This window comes from Xiphias gladius, chromosome 10, assembly GCF_016859285.1.
Source record: "Xiphias gladius isolate SHS-SW01 ecotype Sanya breed wild chromosome 10, ASM1685928v1, whole genome shotgun sequence".
In the NCBI taxonomy this organism is placed as follows: Eukaryota; Metazoa; Chordata; class Actinopteri; order Istiophoriformes; family Xiphiidae; genus Xiphias; species Xiphias gladius.
In genome coordinates this window covers 26856619-26880327 of record NC_053409.1, presented here as the reverse complement: position 1 = coordinate 26880327, position 23709 = coordinate 26856619, and the positions used below count along the sequence as shown (strand labels likewise).

Below are 23709 nucleotides of genomic sequence, written 5' to 3'. Positions count from 1 at the left end.
TCTTCTGACTAAATAACCCAAGTAGAACGGCTCTGAAGAACCCAAACATCCAGGCTTGTGTCAAATTATCATCAATCAAATCAAGTTACCTCAGTGACCCATGTATGAAAAACGGGGCCAAGTAATAAAACACACACACACCCTGAGAAATGCCAGGTAATAAAACAAACATACCAACATCCTAAGACATGCCGTGTAGTAAAAATAGAAAATAAAACCAGACATTCTCAGTTAGATATTTCGTTTTCAATTTAGTTTCCGTCTGCAGTTTCACCCGTTTTCCTCTTTCAGGGGTTATGGCCGCTCTGCGTTGAGGAACTGGGTGTTTCAAGTGTCGAAGGACGGTCAGAACTGGACAACTCTCTACACTCACGTAGACGACTGCAGCCTCAACGAACCTGGGTACGCCGCGCCTCTTGTTTCAGTGAACTAATCCATTAATCAGCTAATTGTTTGAGCATGATTTCTAACAAAACTCACCACAGCAGGTGGGAGAAAGTTACCTGAATTGTCCACTTATCCCACAAATAAACAAACACTAAGGGGCTGATGTGGACCAATTTTCTTACGAGAGCTTATATTTATAGAAAATGAGCCATGACTTGAAGGCAGCACAAGACTCGGGGATTTGATGTACATCTCGACTGGTGACGTTTGTAAGTGTGTGGGTGTGTTTTTACAGGTCGACGGCCACGTGGCCTCTGGACCCGTCCAAAGAGGAGAAGCAGGGCTGGAGACACATCAGGATCAAACAGATGGGGAAGAACGCCAGCGGTCAGACCCACTACCTGTCCCTGTCTGGGCTCGAGCTGTACGGCACCGTCACCGCCGTCTGTGAGGACCAGCTGGGTAAGGGCACCATCATCCTAGTCACTTCTGCATTTTAGTATAATCATTTTTTCTTCCTGTCATCAAACCCAATGTGCAGAATCGAACCAGCGCTGAACGTCTCCTACACCTCTGATTCCTCTGAGCCATAGGGCTCCACTGTTTCGGCGTGCCGGCGTTATGCTGTCAGGCTGTCCGTCCGTGCGTCTGCCCCATTCAGGAACAACTGGAGGGAATTTCATTACATGATGAACTTATTAGAGTTTGCTGCTGTGACCTCAGAAAACATGTCTTGAACTCAAGGATTCATACGATAATTACGACAAAATACACAAAATACCGATTAAAATCCAAAGTCGTCATTTGACAGATTCACAACTTTACTCTCCCTTCAGGAAACAAGCTCGCTTCAAAGTCCATTTAGTAGCTACTAAAAGAGCAGATCATTAGATTGTTTCATCAGCTAAATCTTATTTGAGTCCATATGCTCCTGGTTTTGTTTTTTCTCTGGCAGCATTAAATCATCCCTCCAGCTGCCCTCTTTATCATTTACATATCAAATGACTGATATTAACCGGTCTCTCTCGCTGTCCCCCTCAGGTAAAGCTGTGAAGGAGGCGGAGGCGAACCTCCGTCGCCAGCGGCGACTGTTTCGTTCCCAGGTGATGAAGTACATTGTTCCTGGGGCACGGGTCGTCCGTGGCATCGACTGGAAGTGGCGAGACCAGGATGGCAACCCGGCCGGAGAGGGCACCGTCACCGGAGAGGCTCACAACGGTAAGACGCGTCCAGAAAAACACGAAACTGAAAAATGAAAACTTCTGATTGTTGTTTCAGCTACAGAGGACCGAGGATTCACCAAGCAGCCAGTTTAACTTGTATTTTGAAGTGTTATAATGTCTAATACCTTTTCTTGTCTTAAGGTTTTGTTGAGTCCACAGCTCCCTGTTTCTGTTCAGAGGCTCGACTGTGGGCAGATATTCGTGACAGCAAGTTCTGAATTTTTTAAACCTGTGTTTTATTTTCAAATTTTGGTGCAAGAGCAACTTAGCTTTTTAGATTTTAGATTTTAGCTTCCGAAACACCAGATCCAAGACTGAGGAAAAGAAAATGAGCACAGATCCATATGAAGACGTGAACTGAGGCAGTACCAGAATCAGTACTGGTTTCTAAATTCGTCATGTGTAGTGGCAGAGAAGAGGAAAACTAAAACTAATTTTGAAGAACCAAATGAAAAGGGCTTCTGCACATCTTTTTTTTTTTTTTTTTTTTTTTTTTTTTTAATTTAACTTTATTAATATTACACATTCATTGAAAAATATGGATTACAGATTAATTTAGTTTAAGTTTAAGTGCAAACCTCAATGTCTCAATTTTGAATATACAAATTTGAGCTTTTCACTTTTAACAACCTGCTGGTTCAAATACCTGCCCACAGTCAACATTCTGGTGTGTTACTCTATAATCACTAATCATCAGCAATGTTTGTATCACACATCTGTCTGTGCTGTGGCCTCATGATGATACATACAGGATCTGTGCAAGCAGCGTTCATGCTTCAAGTATTGTAGTTGTTCGTTATAAACGACTCAACGCTACTGTGGACTGATTTTATAATAAGACTAAACCGTCGTTTCGCTGTTGAAAGGAAACCGACGAGTGAAATCTGCATCTAAAAAGTTGGTAACAGCCAGTTCCGCCAGTGGTTGGTTAGGGATCGGAGCGCTGATGGAGCGAGATTGTAACATTTTCTATGGGATGCAAGCTTCTCGAGGCGTTGCAGCCGACAGCGTGCGATGCACATAAGAACACCCACGCTCTTCGTTTTCCCTGTGAAGTCCTACACACTGGCAGCTTCTTGACGCACGTTAATTCTCCAGTCACCTTTTTTTTTTTTTTAACACACTTGAGTTTGCAGCTAAGCACAACTGGTCTGCACCTTGCTCTGCGTGGGTGTTCTCAAAGTTTAAAAGAAAAAGGCCGACTTGAACATCCCTCATGCAATCTCTTAGTTTCCGATCAGCTTGTTGGTGTTTTTAGAAGCTCTAGTAATGTCAGCCGATCCACCGTAGAGCTGCCGCTCTCTGAAAAGGTCACGTTCAAATGAATAAATTCCATCACAACCATTAAAGCATAAACGTGACAGAGCTAGTCCACCACTTTGGTCAAGAGTGCCTCGGGTCCGTGTGACGTAAATGTATGACCCGGCAGACTGTACATAACGTCTGTATGTGTGAGCTGGGTATGTGTCCGCCTGAAAGGTGAAATGTAAGAACAAGAAGCAGCTGCAAGCAGAGCAGAGTTTTATTATCCAGAGTTATCGGAGACAGAAAGTTAAAAAAAAAACCGACGCACTTCTGTTGTTACCATTTCATTGCACCCAGTGGAGCAACAGTTCCAAATGATTACACATGAATAAACACGTGAATCCCAACAGGACACCTGGACAGTCAGCGTTAAAGACCAGATCTGAAAGGATCTTCTTCCTCCTCTATATCTTCTCCTCCTCCTCCTCCTCTGCCTCCTGCTCCTCTCGGTGTTTCTGTTTTTGTTTTTTTTGTTTGTTTGTTTTTTTATTCAGATCTGTCAGTGAGCTGAGCGCATTGAACGCCACCAGCAGCTCTGTTGATTTATCATTTTTAAGAATCATAATCCAGGATGATCGTTATTGTTGTTTCTGAGTTTTGTCTTTGTGGCTTTGATGCTTTGCATTTGCCAGGAATATTTTCTACTTTTGCTTTGTCATTTTCTGTGACTGTGTTCATTTTTTTTTCTCTCTCATCTTTCCACCTGGACCGAAACCTCCACAAGTGGAGTTTAAAAAGTGTGTTGAACATGTGGGTCTTTAAAGTCACAGTGAAACAGCATTTTATAGGTAGCACTTTACTTACATACAAAGCAATTGTATGTTACTTTATTTGTGTTGAAACGGGATGTTAAAGTGGGACATGCTGCATGATGTATTAAAGGCAGACGAAAGGATGAAGGTTTTGACAATAGAATTATCTCGGCCAAAATCACATTGGCATGGTTATAATTTCATGAGTTACTGAAATGAAAAGAAATTCTTAATCTTTTTCTATCTATATAAAGGATTCCTCTTCGTGAGGGTTTCATTGTGTTGGAACTTTTGGTACCAATATTAAAACTGATAATAATCGCTGACTTTTTTTGCTCTTGATAGCTTCAAATACCTTTTTTCAGTGAGTATTTATAGTATTAAGTATTGAGGTTTATTAATTGTAGGCTAGTGTGATACATACAGTAGTAACATAATAAAAAAAATGGAGTGCTTGCATTTAAGACCATACTACTCCCAGTACTGAAGCAAGTTGTCAGTTCCTAACAAGCGTCCGACAGGACAAAGACAAGCAGTTGCCCCAGAGAAACGAAAGGCCACAGTTATGAAATAATCCCTCTCAACACTGAGTATTTATTGTGGTTATGACCTTAGGACAAATTTCAAAACAAAGTCTTGGTTGACTTTTCATTGTGACTTTAAATTTACATTTCATGCAAACTATCGCGCTTGTCCAGTGTAGAGCTGTGTGGAGCTGCTCTGACTGTAAGCTGCTTCTCTGCTCTCTGTCTACCTCCCTCTAGCACTCTCTCTCTCTGTCTCTCTCTCTCTCTCTGTCTCTCTCTGCCGGGTCTCTGACATCCATCCGTCCGTCTCCCTCCTATCTCTCTGTCCATCCAGGCTGGATTGATGTAACCTGGGATGCTGGCGGCTCTAACTCTTACCGTATGGGCGCTGAAGGGAAGTTTGACCTCAAGCTTGCTCCAGGGTACGACCCTGAGTCGGCTGCCACAGCGCCGTCACCCAAACCTGTCTCATCCACTGTTTCAGGCCCCGCCTCCTCCACGGTGGGACCCTCCGCGACGCCGGCGGCCAGCGGCGGCACCACCACCACCACCTCCTCCTCCTCGTCCTCGCAGCAGCAGTCGTGGAGCAGCCTGGTGAAAAATAACTGTCCCGACAAGGGCGGGGCCACGTCGCTCGGCGGGGCCAGCTCCTCCAGCAGGAAGGGCAGCAGCAGCTCCGTCTGCAGCGTCGCCTCCTCCTCTGACATCAGCCTGAGCTCCTCTGCTGGGCTACCGGGTGCGGGGGGTCTGCGGCTGGAGAGGAGGGCCGAAGGGCTGCTGCTCGACCAGGGCTCCGGGGCGGGAGGAGTAACGGGAGGCGGGGTCGGCTCTGAAGGACAGCCGCAGGAGCCCATAGTCGTGCTGTCGTCTGCGGCGGAGGGCGGGTCCGGCTCGGCTTCCAGCTCTGGCACGCTCACTGCCGACACGCCCGCCCCCGGAGACGAAGCCAGAAATAAGGACTCATCCACGGCGGCCGCTGACCCGGCAACAGCCATCTCCATGGGGCTGGTGAGCGTGAGCTCCCCTGACGTCAGCTCGGTGTCGGAGTCATCCAGCAAGGACACGCCTTCCCAGAGGCCTCTGTGCTCGGCAGCTAACGCCCGGCTGTCGGTCAGCTCGCTGCTGGCCGCCGGCGCTCCCATGAGCTCCAGCGCCAGCGTTCCCAACCTCTCGTCCCGCGAGGCCAGCCTCATGGAGTCCTTCGTCCGCCGCGCGCCCAACATGTCTCGCACCAACGCCACCAACAACATGAACCTGAGCCGCAGCAGCAGCGACAACAACACCAACACGCTCGGCAGGAACGTCATGAGTACTGCCAGTGAGTACTCCATTATTACTAATACTACTCTATCACTGCCAGCGAGTACTGCAGCCTTACTACGCCACTAATGCAGTCAAGGGTTTTGACTGAATGCAGCACTGTATTCGTGACCAAACTGAAATCTTTCAAGGACAGAAAACTAAACGCACCTATTTTTCACTGCTTTAGGAGGTGACTAAACTTTTAGTCTTGATTAATGGTGTCTGGATAAACTCATCAGCACTTACTAACTTGAATAAAATCCTGCTGTAGAGGTCATCACAAATCCAAACATTCATACCCATGACAATCTAACCTGGTACTGAACCGAGTCCACAACTCCGTTGAAATTCTGTTCCTGAAGCTCTGCCTGAAGCTAATAAGAAAGCACCTCACCTGTTATGTCATTCAGATCGCTGGTGTAGGCTTGGGGAGACCTGTGTTTTACTTTTGATGATTTTCATTAAAAGATCAATATCATTTAAAAAAAATATAGATAATAATTAATAGTAACACCTAATCCTTTCTTGCAGTCCAAATAAAGGCTGTGCAGATGTTGTAGCTCTGTATTGTTCGACCATTCAGTGATGTAGGTAAAACTCCACTCTGAAAGTTCCTAAAAAGGTTCCTGGGATCCTGGAACTGTTCCTACAGTTGAAAAGGGCCAAAAAAGCTCCGTAAGCTGTAGACAGAGGCTGCTTCCTGGCCAAAATCTGCCCAGCGACACTCTTACAGTTAAACAGGAACAGGTCTAACGGGGTGAAGATACTACCAAGTGAGTTGGGTTTGCTGTGTTTTGACTGGCTGACTAAAATGCGTAACTGTTGCTCTGTTTTCAGCTTCTTTTGAGTCAGATTTTGCAAAGAATCGAGCCTTGTAGCGTTTTAAAAAAGGATACTTCATGGACCTGAGGTGGACTTAGACTAGAGACCAGATCCAGGGTGGCCCGCCCTGGTCAGCAGCTGTTTCCAGTCAGCTGACTGGAGTTTAACAAGCTTCACCTGCTGCTTCGTCTCTTTGGTTTCTGACCGACTAACCGCCCTGTGTTTGTATTTGTTTGTGTTTGTGTTTGTTTCTTTGTTTGTTTGTTTGCAGCTTCTCCTCTCATGGGCGCTCAGAGCTTTCCTAACCTCACCACCACTGGCACCACCTCCACCGTTACCATGTCAACCTCCATAGTAACCAGCAGCAATAACGTAGCCACGGCCACCACGGGTCTGTCGGTGGGCCAGTTGCTTAGCAACACCCTGACGACCAGTCTGACGTCCACGTCCAGCGAGAGTGACACAGGCCAGGAGGCTGAGTTCTCTCTCTATGGTTGGTGATATCACACACACACAAAAACACACACTTTGTACAGCTGGGAGGACACTCACCCCAACCTAAACCCGATTCTAACACGAACCCTGAAACCTGGTCTGAACCCTCAAACCCTTTTGAAGGTGTGAGGACCAGGCAAAATGTCCTCACAAGATGATTTCAAACCAAAATTTGTCCACACAACCATAGAAGGACTTGTGCGCACATCCGCACGCACACACTCGGCCTGCTTCAGCTAACCTGCTGCTTAACTCCCCTCACATCAAGGAGCAGACAAGCTAAATATCACATCCGATAACTCTTGTTCTGTGTTGCACAGAATCAACAATTCAGGTACATTATTTTCTGTCCTTGACTTTATTTTCTATGGGTTAATATACAAGCTAATGGACCAGAATAACAGCAAGTGTTAGTTCACAATTTTTAGGTCTGGAGCCCACCACTATTTTTTTATTACTGATCATTTCTTAAATGAATCTTTAAGGCTACAGATGTCAAAAATACGAACTAAGTCCCTTCATCAGCAGAGCTGGCTTTTGTTTTAAATACGCCCATATTTCAATCCCCACGTCAGGACTATACCAGAGTTTTGGTTCCACTGTCAAAGTGATACATTGGAACATGTATCACTTTGACAGTGGAATATTTTCTGATCAGGTTTGTTTCAGGACCTGATCAGTAAAGCTTTAAGTAGACACACTTAAAACCCTGTTCAAGAGTTCTCTGACTTAATCAAATCCAGCTTTTCATACTCACTGCTACAGACAGAAGTAATGTTCTAACGAGCTGCGAGCAGGTGTACCGCGGTCCAACAACCGCCTGATGCAACACTGCCTGTTATGACTTAAACAGGTGGGTTAACACCTGGGTTTGGATTCCAGATGTAGTGACACTGGAACATGGCATTGATAAGCTAATGGCAAATGGTGTTATGGCACAACCTAATGTCAGACTGGCACCAGACATAACACGGTGAATCTGGTGAGAAGATTTAAAGAAAATCTACTTTGGACTCCTGACATTTCAATCACAGAACCACTGTAAACTGAAATCTGAGAAAATCCCAGAGAAAACACCATTGGTGCTCGGGTCCTTTACTAAAACTAAGGTACCTATCCAGTAGTCCAAAGTCGTGTCTTCAGAACACTTCTTCTATCTGAGTAACAGGGATTCCGTTTAAAGGCAGCAAGTCCACTACTCATTTTCTGTCAGCTGACTTATCGAGTGCTTGTACGGAGCTATTTTGAATCTGTTTGGTGGCAGGTGGATTTTAAGCCTTTCCTCTGCTGCTTCCACCACTTTGAATGGTTTGAGCAACATCATTTTTCCTCCTCCTGCCTCTGCCACCCTCCTGTAGACTTCTTGGACAGCTGTCGTGCCAACACGTTATTGGCTGAGCTGGACGACGAGGAGGACCTCCCAGAGCCGGACGACGACGACGACGAGAACGAAGACGACAATCAGGAGGACCAGGAGTACGAGGAGGTTCTGGTACAGAAACGGACTTTATATTATTATAAAATAATAGTAACAGGAAGTGAAGATGAGTAGGATGAGTGTGTGGCTGCTGTCCTGCAGGAGGAGGAGGAGTATGAGACCAAAGGAGGTCGCAGGAGGACGTGGGACGACGACTTTGTCCTTAAGAGACAGTTCTCCGCTTTGGTTCCTGCTTTTGATCCCCGACCAGGAAGAACCAACGTCCAGCAGACCACCGACCTGGAGATCCCCCCACCAGGTATCCACACACACAAGAAATTAGGTCTGGAAAAAGTCCTGCATTTAGAACGTATAGCTACATAGAAACTGCACCAACTCGTGGACTAATAACTGTAATTTTCTATGATGAAACAGAAAACAGCTCAAATAAGACTTTGTTATTGCGAAAATAGGAATTATGAAATGAGTTTTAAGCATTTAATTATTTTTAGTTTCAAACAATTTATTTCATTATATTTTACTGAGAAAGCAAAATAGCAAACACTATATATAAGAAACAAGAAAAACCAGAAGTCATGACTTATAAAAATCTCTTTCCATACTTGTTGGTTTTTAGATGAGCATTTTAGACGAAAACTAAAACTATTCAGTTTCCTATTTCTAGTTCATTTGTGGATTTTAGTTTGTTTCCATTAAATTCATGCTCACTTTGTTCAGATGACTTTGTTGAACCAAACTTAAACTAAACTTAAAAAAAGATTAAATCAAAGTTAACTTTGCGAATTCCCCCCTCTCTCATCTTTGGATTCAGGAACTCCTCGTTCAGAGGTTCAGGAGGAAGTGGAGTGCGCCCCCTCGCCTCACCTCGCTCTCACCCTGAAGGTAAGACAGACTAAAAAATATGCATCAGACAGCTTCTAAATTCTAAATAAACATACTGTAGGTTGGAAAGGTTTTGAATTTAGGGGACATTTCATGCATATTTCAGGTCTATATTTTTATTCTGGGGCATAAAAATGTTGGCGTATCAAAAACTCCTTATTGATCTTAGCCGGCCCTTTACGACGCCCCTCGGCATTAAGCATCACACCTCTTCAGAACCCGTTGTTTCTTTACATTGTTGTTCCCAGAAATCGGTTATGACATCACACGGGTCATGAAAGACGGCAAGCCGTGATTGGTCGCGGACCAAGGTGTAGTCCGTCGTGTCCCACAGCCAAGTCATGACAAGAATTTCTGACCGAAATCGCCTCATCTGACACGAGGGCGATTTTTACCGGCCCAAAATATTGTGTAGTCTGAAGCTGTTAGTGGGATCCACTTCTTTTTCTCCTTCTTCATCTTTAAATGTCAACTTGTCAAATGCATCCGTGCATGTGTGAGACAAACGCCCACAACCCTGTGAACAACCTGAGCAACAGGCGCTACGGGACGGACGGGGGGGTAGAGGTAACGTTGCGAACGAGGCGTTCGGGGCTTTTGACCCCCGGGGAGCATTTTCACGTATGTTCACCTGAAGTTTTGGAACTTTGACCATTTATAACATTGGCTGCCAACATCATAAGAGAATACGAGGGACAGAGAATCATGAAAAGTGTGATATTTCCCCTGTAACTGCAAACTGTGAAGGAAGCTTCTTCGTTATTTTACAGCTGAGAATAGTCCCATGGTTAGAATTAATGGCTTTGCAGTGAAACGTCTCATGAGGCAGCCGTCGACCTGCGCTGATAATTGCTCCTGCATGTCTTTCTATTGTTGAGTGGACAAATTTTGTTCTGAAACCTCTGCTGTGAGGACATTTAGTCTGGTCCTCAGACCTTCAGAAGGCAGTCTCAGGTTTCGGTTTGGGGGCTAGGGATGTCAATGAGATTCCTCACAACTAATGTAAGGCGTGTGTGTGTTTTCAGGTGGCGGGGCTGGGGACGACCCGCGAAGTGGAGCTCCCTCTGTCCAACTACAGGTCGACCATCTTCTACTACGTCCAGCGGCTGCTGCAGCTCTCCTGCAGCGGGGCCGTGAAGACGGACAAACTGCGACGCATCTGGGAGCCCACGTACACGTGAGAGGGGGAGAGGCGGTCTAAATGTTCACCGTTTCCCCGTTTCTCAGACGTTTGAGTTTTTACTGTGGTTTCTTTTGTCCTGCAGGATAATGTACAGAGAGCTGAAGGACTCTGATAAAGAGAAGGAGAGCGGAAAGATGGTGATTCACACTTCGTGACACGCACACGGCTTCTCTTTCTGAAATGGCAGGATGAAACCCCACAGTCCGACCTCTGACCTCTGATCTGTTCCCCTCCTACAGGACTTCTGCGAGCACGGTGTCGGTGTCGGGGGTCGTTCCGGCGGTCTGAGCCCGAGTTCGGTTTCAGCCAATCAGAGCAGCGAGATCCTGGGCGGGGCCAGGGAGGCGGCGCAGGCGAAGGCGGGCTGCAGCCAGAACGCCTGCGGGGTGGAGGACGTCCTGCAGCTGCTGCGTATCCTGTACATCATCGGAGGAGACTCCGCCTCCAACGCACGCACGCTGCAGGAGGGTACGAACGCACGCACGCGCACACACACACACACAGACAGAAACGCAGGCTACTGTGTTACAGTGAAAATTCTTCATTGTAGTCTTCAGACCCCAGTGGTGTCACAGGTGGGTTAGATTGACTTTGTTGACAATTAATTCTACTGATGATGATGATGATGATTATGACCCGTAATGGGGACAAAGTGAAACCAGACCACTTCCTGAAGCTCCTTTTGTGTTGGCAGTTTGTGAATTTTTGAATTGTGTGTTCAGATGTGGACGAGCTGCAGTTCAACGCGTCTCCAGAGGAGTTCACCAGTAAGAAGATCACAACCAAGATCCTGCAGCAGATCGAGGTCAGTCACGGTACTTCGGCTGCTGGTCGCCGGTTTATACAGCACATCCAGCCTGGAGAATCTTGTATTCATCTGTGAAGGCGGCAGGTTGTTGAACTACCTACGAGTTGTTTTTGTTTTTTACCCAGGAGCCTCTGGCTCTGGCCAGCGGAGCGCTGCCCGACTGGTGCGAACAGCTCACCTCCAAGTGTCCTTTCCTCATCCCCTTCGAGACCCGACAGCTCTACTTCACCTGCACCGCCTTCGGAGCCTCCAGGTGAGTCAAACACCCGGGACATCCCCTGACTGAGCCTCTGTTAATTACTCACAATAAGCTCATAAAAGATGCTTGGAATTCAAACATTGTGATTAAACCTGAAAACCTGGATTCAACCCAGACCGCTGTTTGGAATAAACCAGGGGGAAAGAAACCGAAAGCTTTACTTTTGGTTTTAGGTAAAACTTTGTAAACTTGGGCAAAGTCCTGGAAACCAGGAAAACAGAGAAGAAATAAAATCTAAAAGATACGGAAATTAGTTCATGAAAACCGTGGAAAGTCGGGGAACCCTGTGATTTAGAGAAAAAAATTTGAAAATGCAGGAACTGAAAAGAGGAATAAACATGAATTTGGGGCATCCCCATATTCCAGTGGTCTAAGATGTGTACCTTTTGTAATCAGGGCGTTACAGGGTGGATTCTTCCCCACGCTCTCTACCTGTGTTTCCTGTCAACTGTTGCAATAAAAAAGGCAAAAATGCCAAAGTAAATCTTTCAAAATAGCAAAAACCTAAAGGAAAATTTGGGAATAAACCCATTAAGACAGTTAAACCCCAAAAACTTGAGTAAAACTAAACCTGGATAATGTGTTTGAAGCCATAATATTTGGGCAGAACCCCAAGAAAGTTCCAGAATAAAAGTGCAGTGAAATCTTCAAGTTCAAATCAAAATCAAGACTCGAATGGCTCAGAAAAAACGCTCCAATTTCAGTTTGCTCTCCTGAAATGCTCCCTGGACCTCGCCTCATCTGCCGCCGTTAATCTTTTGTTTAAAAAAAGACTCACTCCCCGTTTGTTCTGTTGTTCCGCTTCAAAGCTCCGTTATTCATTTATTTATTCCAGCACCACATAGCGAGTCTGTTATACATAATAACCTCTGATCCTGAGCCTTGAGCTTCAGTCCAGTGACCTCTGACCCCGATGTGTCTGCAGGGCCATAGTGTGGCTGCAGAACCGGCGGGAGGCGACCATGGAGCGCTCTCGGCCGTCCACGACAGTGCGGCGGGACGACCCCGGAGAGTTCAGGGTGGGTCGCCTCAAACACGAGCGAGTCAAGGTCCCGCGAGGAGACGCCATGATGGAGTGGGCCGAGTCCGTCATGCAGATCCACGCCGACAGGAAGTCCGTGCTCGAGGTGAGAGGTGGACGCAGCAGAGTTCTGACACCTGGAGAGTGTCAGTGCCAGACCTGAGGAACAATAGTGACTCCTCCTGGCTGGTTTGTGTATAAAACCTGTACCCGTTTGGTCAGTTTTAGGGGTTTCACACATTCACGAAGGGAAAGACTTAATGTGAGGTGTAAAAGCTCTGAGCAGTCAGTCCCCGGTTCGACCCCCCTCCACCTTGACCCAGGATATATTAATATTTACCTCTAACCCTCTGTTCTTTATTTGTGTGTGCGCGTGTGTCCAGGTGGAGTTTCAGGGGGAGGAGGGAACAGGTCTCGGCCCGACTCTGGAGTTTTACGCTCTGGTGGCTGCAGAGTTTCAGAGAACGTCTCTGGGAATCTGGCTGTGTGACGACGACTTCCCCGACGACGAGTCACGACAGGTCAGACACACAGACGCAGTCTCCGTCAAAGTTGAAGGGAAAATAAGTAAAAGTCACCGTGAAACCGACTGAAAACAAGCTGTGAAAACAACCATCACATTTCACAGCCTCATCGGCGTCAAACACAAGTCGCACCATCACATACTGGTATAAACCGAACAGATGTTCCACAGCATGAGGCTCAGCTCAGCGTGAGACGAAGTCACGTTGGACAGTGGACTTGATGTGAAACAGGTTTTCCAGTTGGAGTTGAACTTCATATGGTCACAACCCTGGAGCCCCAGAGTCAGTGTGATCAGGGGATAAAAAAAATCCCAAACACCTTTTTCCAACACTGATAGTGTTTGGTGGTGGTCACATGGTAATCACCATAATGTCGATAATATCAGGACCGGTTTATTAAGGTCTCATCTCAACCTAAATTAAATTTAAATACCTGACCCGGTCTTGGTTTTAAAAGCCGCACCCTGAGAGCTTCCTGGTGGGAGCTCAGCTGTTGGTGGCCGTGTCCTCCTCTTAATCCGTATGTTCAAAAGCACCACAGTAAACGGAGCCTGGTCCTGTGTTCCTGTGTTTCAGGTGGACCTGGGCGGCGGTCTGAAGCCTCCCGGTTTCTACGTTCAGCGTTCCTGCGGTCTGTTCCCGGCTCCGTTCCCTCAGGACAGCGAGGAGCTGGAGCGAATCACCAAGCTCTTTCACTTCCTGGGTGTCTTCCTGGCCAAGTGCATCCAGGACAACCGGCTGGTGGACCTGCCCGTGTCCCAGCCCTTCTTCAAGCTGCTCTGCATGGGAGACATCAAGTCCAACATGAGCAAGCTGCTGTACCAGTCTCGCGGCTCGCCGCAGGGTCAGGACCCCGAGCGACCCCACCTGCAGCCCTTCCTGCTGCTGTCGGAGGTGCAGTCGGAGGCGTCCACGGAGGAGAGCCAGGAGACCTACTCTGTGGGCAGCTTCGACGAGGACTCCAAGTCCGAGTTCATCATGGACCCACCCAAGCCCAAACCACCGGCCTGGTACCACGGCATCCTGACCTGGGAAGACTTCCAGCTGGTCAACCCACACAGGTGAGACGGTGTTCGCATGTTGGAGCTGCTCCAGCTCTTCCAAACCACAGATTTACTGATTCTAGTTGCACGATTCAAAGAAAAAATGTCACATTTCGACCCATTTCTCTTTTCAAAATTCTTAGTTTTGATTTATCAAACAAGGTGCATCAAAAGGTGACGCTGAACAAGTACGTGGCAATTAAAAGAATAAAAAGTGTAAAATTGTGACGGACACAAAGGTGGAACATACAAGATCCATCCTCAGTTGAATCCAAAACCGGACCGGCTCAGTGCTGGTTCTGCAGGGTTTCCGCTGCATCTGTTCGGCACCAGAAACGGCAGCAGTGTCTCGTGCAAACCTGAGTCAGCAGCTCGGTGCGGCGAGTACAGAGAACTCCGAGTGTACCAACAACATGCGCGCACAGTGTAGACGGCTAAACAAATACTTCACAGCTCATTGTGGTCGAATCCAGATCTGACACGTCTCTGCCGACATTTTGAAAGCTGAGCAAACACGATTGTTTCCTTCAGGGCCAGTTTCTTGAAGGAGGCGAAGGAGCTGGCGGTGAAGAGGAGGCAGATTCTGGCGAGTAAGAGTTTATCTGAGGACGAGAAGAACACCAGACTGCAGGACCTGATGCTGAGGAACCCGCTCGGCTCCGGACCCCCCCTCAGCATCGAGGACCTCGGGTAAAACGCACACATCATCAACATCGACGCTCGAAACCCCCGACGCACACCTCGGAGCCCCTGGGTCTCCGTGGTAACGCTCCCCCCAGCTTCTGGATCAGATTTATGGGAGGAGAAAAGCTTAACAATAGTGGTGGTCGTAGTAATAACACCATCAATACTGATTATTGACACTTTAACATCAGATGTAGCTGCTGATGTGTGTCCTGTACATGCGGCTGGAACCAGGTTTATGAGACCGAATTCAGCCTGTCAAACCGAAGTTTATAGCCACCTAGAAACTGTGGACGGTTTTAATGAGGCAGGTTTATTCTGGTACAAGGCTCCAAGATAAGGTCCCAGCGGGGTCGGGCTCAGTCAGCCGGTTTAAAGTACCCACACCGACTCCACTCAGATTTGAGCTTCGTCATATTTTATGAACACATTCATATTGAGCACATGGTCCTTGTTGGCTCATTTGAAACTGTTAAAACAAGACTCTGAAAAGACGGCATCATGGGAGAACTGTACACGCGTTACCCTGGACAGCAGTGAAACACTTCCCGTCTCTCCCCCCAGGTTAAACTTCCAGTTCTGTCCGTCCTCAAAGGTTCACGGTTTCTCGGCGGTGGATCTCAAACCCAACGGAGACGACGAGGTAAAAACGAATGTCCGACCCCACGGGGAGGAGAGTTCCTACACACGGTTCTCTGCGTGAAGTGAAATCACATGTTGTACTGACGGTGTGTGTCTCTGTGTGGATACACAGATGGTGACCATGGAGAATGCAGAGGAGTACGTGGAGCTGATGTTTGATTTCTGTATGCACACGGGCATCCAGAAGCAGATGGAGGCCTTCAGAGGTAAACACACACACACACACGTCACATGGCTGCAGGACGGACTGGATCCTAACGACGTACCTGGGACCGTCACAGTAACATGATAGTAGGAGACTAACATCACAGGGGAGGTGAAGGAGGAAATCTTCACCCTGCTCCTCAGTAACTTAACTCTTGGGTCTGGACGACAGGATCTGGTCTGTTACACACGTGCAGTTTCAGATGACCCTGCTCCTCCTCGGGGCCGAGTCCGATGTGAACTCGCAGACGTGACGCACACGTCGATAGGATTCAGTGTGAGCTGCGCTCCCTGATCGCTCTTCCTCTCCTCTCCTCCTCCTCCTCAGAGGGTTTTAATCGAGTCTTTCCGATGGAGAAGTTGAGCTCTTTCAGCCATAAGGAGGTGCAGATGATCCTCTGTGGCAACCAGTCTCCTTCCTGGACTGCTGATGACATCATAAACTACACTGAACCGAAGCTGGGTTACACCAGAGACAGGTACCTCATCACACACACTCACGCACACACACACCTGAAGATTCACCTGCTGCTGGTTGGCACTAAGTTCTAACCCCCCCTCAGCCCCGGCTTCCTGCGGTTCGTCAGAGTTTTATGTGGGATGTCGTCCGACGAGAGGAAAGCCTTCCTCCAGTTCACCACCGGCTGCTCCACGCTGCCCCCCGGCGGCCTCGCCAACCTGCACCCCCGCCTCACCATCGTCAGGAAGGTAAACCGGTCCTGACTCTACTTGTGCTTTACTTGACTATTTCCAATTCCAGCTACTTCCTGCTTCTACTCCGCCACAGTTCAGACAGAGATAGTACTTTTTACTGCTCTGCCTGTATCTGGCAGCTGCCGCTACTTTCCCCTTTCACTTTACTTGTGAACTGGGACGCATTGTCTTAGATGAAACGACCCGACGGTAGAGAGAGTGGATGAAATGGGGGGGTTGGGGCTTCCACGATTAATGGTTTGGCGTAGAAAACGGCTCAGGTTGATGTTTTCAAAATGCTGGTTTTATTCAACCAACAATCAGAATTTTTAGAAGCTGGAAACGGCTTCAAAGCCGACGCCAGCGATAAGTCGATCATCAGAACGGCTGACCTCAGCTCGGCTCGAACGCGGTTTTCTGCCGCTGCTTTCTCAGTCAAACCGCGCGGAGGTTTGTTTCTCTCTTTAATGCCGACCTGGTCGTTGCCTCCTCCTCAGGTCGACGCCACCGACTCCAGTTACCCGTCGGTCAACACGTGTGTTCACTACCTGAAGCTTCCTGAATATTCCTCCGAGGACATCATGAGAGAGCGTCTGTTAGCCGCCACCATGGAGAAAGGCTTTCACCTCAACTGACCGCCGCCTCACTGAGCATGCTCCTCTAGTCTTCTGTCCGTCGCCGCCCGCCACGCGATTGACAGATCAGCCAGCCAGTCCAAACTAGCCGACCGACTGACCGCTGGAGGAGGACGAGGAGGAGGAGGAGGAGGATTTCTGTTGCAGAATGAAATGAAAGAAAAGCTGTGCTGCCTCCTCACATCCATAGCACCTCCTTCCCTCCCTCCTTCACTTGTCTCCTCTCTCCTTCATCTTCATCAGCAGCAGCATCCTCCTCTTCACCCACCTGAGCTGCTGCTGGTTTCTGTTGCTGCAGGCTGGCTGCTGTGTGTGTGCGTGTGTGTGTTGATCTTCCTCCTCCTCCTCTCTGTTCTCAGTTTAGCGCCTGGTTTGACTCGTAGCTTCTGTTTTCTTCTCCTCCTCCTCCTCCTCCCCTCTTCCTTCTCCTCTTTTTGTTTTTATTTTTTGTTTTATTGCTTTTTGTTTCCGTGTGTGTGTGTGTGTGTGTGTGTGAGCGTGAGAGAGAGAGACAGTTTTCGGGTTGTTGCTGACCAGCTGTAAAGGTCAAAGGTCAGAGTGCATTTGGTGTTTTCTTTTACAATGAAGCTATAGAGACAGAAACACTGGTCGTGTGCGAGGCACATGGAAAGAGAAAAAAGAAAAAAAATGTAAGAAGCTCTGCTCTCCCTTGTATTTTCTTTGTATATTATAAACATTTATTTAACTCAAGTTGCAGTTTGAGGTAAACAGATATTTTCAAATGTGTATGCTCCAAAAAAATAATCATTAAAATGTTTGCAAAGTATGAAGTAAAGATGTTGTCCTGTGGTTTGTGGAGCTAAACATTCGTCGTCATCTTTCCTGCACCACAGGCCCCAGTGATAAATCCGTCATGTGCAGAGAAAAAACGTTTGTCGATCACACGAGATCTTTGTTTGTGCACAAAGTTATAACTGCAGAACGGGTCGAAAACTTGTCGCTGAAAGTAAATGAGTGAACATGCCTTTGAATTCTCAACACAACATTGAAGTCTAGGAGATGAGGTGAGAAGACGTGAAGATCTACTAAACACTCACTGAGCACTTTATTAGGAACTTCACACTCGTGCTGGATAGCTCCTCCCTTTGCTCTGGAAACAGCCTCAGGTCTTCATGGCCTGGATTCCACAAGATGTTGGAAACTTTCCTCTGAGATTCTGGTCCATGTTGACACGAGTGCATCACATCATTTCTACAGATTTATCAGCTGCACATTCAATCTCCCGTTCTACCAATTGCCAAAGGTGTTCTACTGGATCCAGATCAGGTGACCGGGGAGGCCACTGAAGTTCACTGCACTGTCATGTTCATGAAACCAGTTTGAGAAGACTGTTTCTTTGTGACGTGGAGCATTATCCTGCTGGAAGTAGCCATTAGAAGATGGTAAACTGTGGCCATGAAGGGAAGCACATGGTCAGCAACAACACTCAGACCGGCTGTGGCATTCAGACCATGATTGGTTGGTATTAAGGAGCCCAAAGTGCCAAGAAATCATCCCCCACAACGTTACACCACCACCACCACCAGTTTGGACTGTTGACACAAGGCGGGTTGGGTCCATGGATTCATCCAGATTCTGACCCAACCATCTGCTGCCTCAGCAGAAATCCAGATTCATCAGACCAGGGTACATTTTTCCCAGTCTTCAACTGTCCAGTTGTGGTGCAGTCTGTGCCCAATGCAGCCGCAGATTTCTGTTCTTGGCTGACAGGACTGGAACCTGACGTGGTCTCCTGCTGTTGTAGCTCATCCACCTCAAGGTTGGACGTGCTGTTCATCCTGAGAAGCTTTTCTACTCACCACAGTTGTAAAGATCATCTGAGTTACCGTAGCCTCTGTCAGCTCCAACCAGTCTGGACCTTCTCCTCTGACCTCTCTCATCAACATGAACTGATGCTCACTGGGTTTTTTTTGTTTCTGGCTCCATCCTGAGTAAAAACCCTAGACACTGTTGTGTGTGAAAATCCCAGGAGATCAGCAGCTTCAGAAAGACTCAAACCATCTGTCTGCCACCAACAATGACGTCACGTCAAAGTCGCTGTGATCACATTTTCTCCTCGTTCTGATGTTTGATGTGAACATTAACTGAAGCTCCTGACCTGGATCTGCAGGTTGTTATGCATCACACTGCTGCCACATGACTGGCTGGTTTGATTAACGGGTGTTCCTAATAAAGTGCTCGGTGAGTGAGACTTTACATAAGAAACTACACGCGGCCGTGACGTTAAGTAGCTTTACCATCTGCCCAGAGACCAACTGCCTCTCGTGGTCATTTGTATTTAGATGTATGAGACACAAATGACCAAATTAGCAGAGGTCTTAAATCCAGACTCTGATACGGGGTCCCTGTGTGTACTGTGCCTCTGTGGTGCAGTTTCCTGAGACATTTGCAGTTAATAAAATACCTAAACCCTCAGACTTCTGGGGCCCGGGACCGGTGCCTGCTGGACCCGGTCAGAAATCCGAGCTCGGGGGCAGGTCACTCGGTTCAGAGTAAACTACACAGTGACCGACAGCTGCATCGAGGTGTCAGTAATTAATCCATAAATCATCCAGCAGATTGAGAGACTGGATACGAGACACTGATATTTCACGTTGGAGTGATTGATTTATTGGCATTTGGACAACATCAGCATCTGAGTCCAGACTGGACCATCACAGGGTTGCAGGTTCGATTCCCTGCAGTTTAGAGTCTGTTACTCTCCACCTCCGGATGCCGGTCTGGAGAAAAAGTCTGTGGCCTCGTCTCCCGGGAACGGAACCGCGTCCGGAGTCTCAGCCGTCTGCCATCTTGTCGAGGGCAGTGAGCGGAGCGAGGATTCTGGTCCGGTTGGTCTCCACGATGTGTCCGTTCTGGATCATCTCGTCCAGGATGATGTGCACTCGGTCCAGGTTGAACATGATCTGATGACGACGCAGAGTCGAGGAAACAAAACCAGATAAGACCGAGTTTCCCGCTGAAAAACGGGTGAAATGTAACTTTTCACAGCCTTGTGTTGAAACCGAACCTGCAGGGGGCGCTGCTCTTCGGCTCACACCAGAGAACCTCTTTGTTTTTGTCCTGATCTGTTTTAAGTTGATCCTCGAACGTGGAAACACCTGCTGAATTTTCTGTTGGAGCCATTTTAACTGTTCAAAATGTAGAAACTCCAACACTGACGGGACGTTAGAGTGAGGAGACACTAAGAAGGAGCAAAGACAAGAGCGTAGAAAATGTTCTGGTTCTGTAAATGAGACTAAACTGGCTGATCTTAGTCCTGCTGCTTCAGCGCCTACAACGTCTCGGCCAACATCTACGTCGTCGAACCAGCTGCAGACGCGTGGACACGTTTAAACCGTTTTCTTAGGAGACCCGGGTCTGTTCCGGGCGCCAGTCTACAACATACCCACATTTAGCGTCAGCCCGAGCGGACCAGTGGCTCAGTGTTAGCAGGGAGCTGTGTGTGTGTGTGTGTGTGTGTGTGACTTAGATTAAAGGATACGTCCAGTTCGCTCTGTTGGGAAACAAACACACACACTTTGTTAATGAGACTGAAAACTAACAGGCAGCAAAACATCTGGACGGTAAAGGTGAAGTAAGTGTGTGTGTGGACGAAGGTTTCAGTGTCTCCTCCACCACATTCATCCAGATGTTCTGTTTAACACCTGATTTCCACACTAATGGCAGCAGCTACTTCACTGCTTTAACACGAGCTCAGCTCACGGCCGGATTCCTCACCACTCGGCTGAAGTACTTATCCAGGACCTCCACGAAGTTGTGGACCAGCTCGTAGATGGACAGCTCGTTCTGTGGGAGACACGCGAGAGGACACGGATCCGGATTCAGAGTCTGACTCGTCTGAATGCTGCTGTAGCATCGTTCAATCCCCAACGTCACCTACAGACATGTTGACCCTTTGGAACCGGATCCATTTTACAAACATCTCCCAGACCTGCAGCTAAAAAGACCGTTAAACTCGTCGTTCGTGTCCATCAGGTTTCATCTTTTCACCTTTTTTCTATCTCACTTTATTATTTGTTCTCTGTGCTTTTAACGGCCTGATGTTATTTCATGTCGTTGTGCTGAATAGTTTGATCTGGTTTTCCTGTGTAAAGCACTTTGTGACTAGTTATGACAAGTGCTCTATAAATAGGGTTGTTTGTTGTTGTTATTCATGGTGGATTTCAGCTCTAGTGCTGCAACAAACCTCATTTTCATGACTGAATACAGGCTGTGATCCAGTACCGGTTTTGCAGTGGTGGAATGTGACCAGTACGTTTACCACTGAAGTGCTGGGAATAGGTCAAACTTTGAGGTTCTTGTACTTTGAGTCTTTTTTGTTCCTGCTACTTTCTACTTCTGCTCCGCCAGATTTCAGAGGGACAATATTGGTATTGATACATAGATTTTTACATACGAAACGTATGAGGAGCTGATGAGGCCGATGATGCTTTGACACAGATTAAACCACCCAGCAGTAAATTCGGGTACAGCTGAAACAATTAGCAGATGAATGGGCAGCTACTCTGACGATATCCAAACCTAAGTTTCATTTAATAAAAATGCCAAAACATTTCATGGTTCCAAGCTCCTCAAATGTGACAACTTGCAGCTTTTCTTTCCTACATTTCTTTAGAGTAATTATGAGGTTTTGACTGTTTGGTCGAACAACAACAGACCTCGAGAAGGTTTCACTCTGAGCTCTGGGTTATTGTGATGCACATTTTCTCACCCAACAGCCAGTTAATTGACGAGACAAGAATCGGCGGATTAATCCAGTCCAGACATTATTCTGTGCAGAAACAGGCCTAAACCTATCAAACTACTACAATACTTTACACACTGGATAAACCCCCGAGTCCCGAGTCCCGAGCACGACTCACCTCGGCGTCTGTGACTCCCACCACGATATACAGAGCCGCATACTGACGGTAGACCAGTTTAAAGTCTTTATACTCCACAAAGGAACACTGGAAACAGACAGGAGCACAGTTGAAGGAACGCACCGCTGTTTTTACACGAGTCCAGGGCCTAGACGTCGTGTGTACTTCACGTACCTGGTCCTTCTTGCGGCTCAGGCAGCAGCGGACCACGTCGGCCTCCAGCGCCGCCCTCCTGCTCAGCTCCACGGGTTGATAATACCTGGACAGTCTGGTCTGGCCCTGCCGGTTCACCATCAGCACAAACTTGATCATCCTCCGCTCGGCCGCCGGCCTGAGGCCCGGCACGGGGACGCTACCGTCGGGTGCGTCGTTAGGACCTGAAACCATCGAGAGGAAAATGACCAGCGACTCTCTCGATGGTGGTTTGAATTTTTGCCTCCAGAACCGGACACTTTACCTCTTTGAAATGAGAAAATCGTCCCAGAGTTTAGAGACTTCTGGCACCTGCGGTGAGAGGTCGCAGGTGGACCGGTTAAAGTTTGGGAAACACTCGGTAATGTGACAGAAACCCGAAAATCTAAACCGACGTTAAACCGACGAAACAAACAGATCTGGCGACATAAACCTGGGCTGCTGCTATTCTTCCTTATTTTCTGGCCTGTCTGGCCTGTCGTCTCTGTTTTTAGCTCATTTCAGCCTTTATAACGCGGTTAGCCCTGCAACGATTCGCTTGATTAATCGATCGACAGAAAAATCATCGTCGATCCGGAAAAAAAAAAAAAATCTGTTTTCATCCTCTTAAATATGATAAACGGACTCTCCTCGGGTTCGGGACGTCAGCTTGGACTCCGAGACACCGGGAAGGACATTAGGTCTATGACTCGTCAGAAACCACTATCAGTTCATCTGCCCGTTATTTTCTAATCGATTAGTCTATGTGAGGTTAAAAAACAAGTAGCGAAAAAAAGGCACTTGCAGTCTCTCGGAGGCCACGGAGACGTCCTCGACCTGCTTGTTTTGGTTTGTGAACGTCAGACATCTTGAGGCCAACTGTCCCTAAATAAGGAAAACATGTTCTCACTGACGGACCTCTGTTGATGGGATTTCTGCGTGTCCGAGGAGCGCCTGAAGGCATCACGCCGCTGCGTGTTCACGTACAACCCGCGTAGAACCGTTAGCATGACCGCCACGCCGCGTCATGGGTCGGTCATTAACGTCGCTAGCGTTTATCTGACTTACCGGCACCTTGTGTCTGAGCTGCGGCTAAATGAGCCCCGTCGCTCGGGCTAAAAACAACCGCGGGCCGACGGCTGCTCCCTCTTTTCCACCAGAATCCAACCTAATTTTATTGGATCTAATCTAATTTGATATAATCTGTTCGAGGCGCCGCGGTGGTTCGGAGCCTGAGAGTAAAACCAGAGTCAAATTAAAGTAAAATAAATCTGAAGCACACCGGATGTTTCAGTTGACAACCGTGAGAAGCTAACGAGAGCGGTTAGCATCGCTAGCGCATGCTCAGTTATGCCCTGAACTGGTGCGTTAAGGATACCACAACGTGTGGTAAATAAGACCATTAGTGTTCACTCCAGATTTCAGACTTTTTTTTTTTCTTTATTCCAGACTGCCCTAGAAAAATAAAAACATCACATGTTATTAGAGAAATACAGAATCTGACAGTTCCAGCTTCTCAGACGTGAGAACCTGCTGCTTTTCCTGGTCTTGCATTATAATAAATTGTAATATTTCTAGGTTTTGGACTATTGATCATGTGCATGTATCACTGTTTTTTGATGTTTTACAGACCAAATGATCAATCCAATAATAAAAGAAAAACAATCTGCAGAAGAATAGATAATAAGATAACGAGTAATTACAGCCCCTAAACTAATTAGTGCATTTTTCATTTAAAAAAGTTGTTTTTTTTTTTACAGAGTTTGGTTTGTGGGGTTTCACCTCATGATCTCAACTTTTCTAAAAATTCTGTTTCATGTAACAAC

General features: G+C 47.3%; 2 protein-coding genes across 10 annotated transcripts in view; one reads left to right on the top strand and one right to left on the bottom strand.

Moving 5' to 3' along the window:
* The window catches only part of hectd1 (HECT domain containing 1), a 40933-nt gene extending 24104 nt beyond the window's left edge, over positions 1-16829 (top strand). Inside the window, exons 23-44 of the mRNA XM_040138118.1 lie at positions 292-402; positions 683-849; positions 1429-1605; positions 4529-5512; positions 6590-6811; positions 8172-8305; positions 8393-8549; positions 9063-9133; positions 10159-10310; positions 10399-10453; positions 10556-10784; positions 11039-11121; positions 11250-11377; positions 12309-12510; positions 12788-12925; positions 13505-13989; positions 14503-14661; positions 15220-15298; positions 15410-15503; positions 15830-15980; positions 16065-16209; positions 16692-16829. Coding sequence (XP_039994052.1) covers positions 292-402; positions 683-849; positions 1429-1605; positions 4529-5512; positions 6590-6811; positions 8172-8305; positions 8393-8549; positions 9063-9133; positions 10159-10310; positions 10399-10453; positions 10556-10784; positions 11039-11121; positions 11250-11377; positions 12309-12510; positions 12788-12925; positions 13505-13989; positions 14503-14661; positions 15220-15298; positions 15410-15503; positions 15830-15980; positions 16065-16209; positions 16692-16829 — 4261 coding nt within the window. The remainder of the gene's footprint in view (positions 1-291; positions 403-682; positions 850-1428; positions 1606-4528; positions 5513-6589; positions 6812-8171; positions 8306-8392; positions 8550-9062; positions 9134-10158; positions 10311-10398; positions 10454-10555; positions 10785-11038; positions 11122-11249; positions 11378-12308; positions 12511-12787; positions 12926-13504; positions 13990-14502; positions 14662-15219; positions 15299-15409; positions 15504-15829; positions 15981-16064; positions 16210-16691) is intronic.
* Positions 16830-18717: 1888 nt separating this feature from the next.
* Positions 18718-23233, bottom strand: ap4s1 (adaptor related protein complex 4 subunit sigma 1). Of its 9 annotated transcripts, XM_040138190.1 has the most exons (9): positions 22802-22941; positions 22170-22216; positions 21887-22089; positions 21713-21799; positions 20568-20636; positions 20332-20343; positions 19858-19978; positions 19623-19753; positions 19438-19576 (listed from the first exon to the last, which is right to left on the bottom strand). In XM_040138190.1, the coding sequence occupies exons 1-9, from the start codon at positions 22891-22893 to the stop codon at positions 19505-19507; spliced, it is 834 nt and encodes a 277-aa protein (XP_039994124.1). In that variant the 5' UTR covers positions 22894-22941; the 3' UTR covers positions 19438-19504. The 9 variants fall into 9 exon arrangements, with proteins under 9 accessions (XP_039994131.1, XP_039994124.1, XP_039994128.1 ...); XM_040138197.1 differs by lacking the exon at positions 19858-19978 and having other exon boundaries at positions 18718-19576; positions 22802-22934; XM_040138194.1 differs by lacking the exon at positions 22802-22941 and adding an exon at positions 22952-23233 and having other exon boundaries at positions 19438-19753.
* Between the last annotated feature and the right edge of the window lie 476 nt (positions 23234-23709).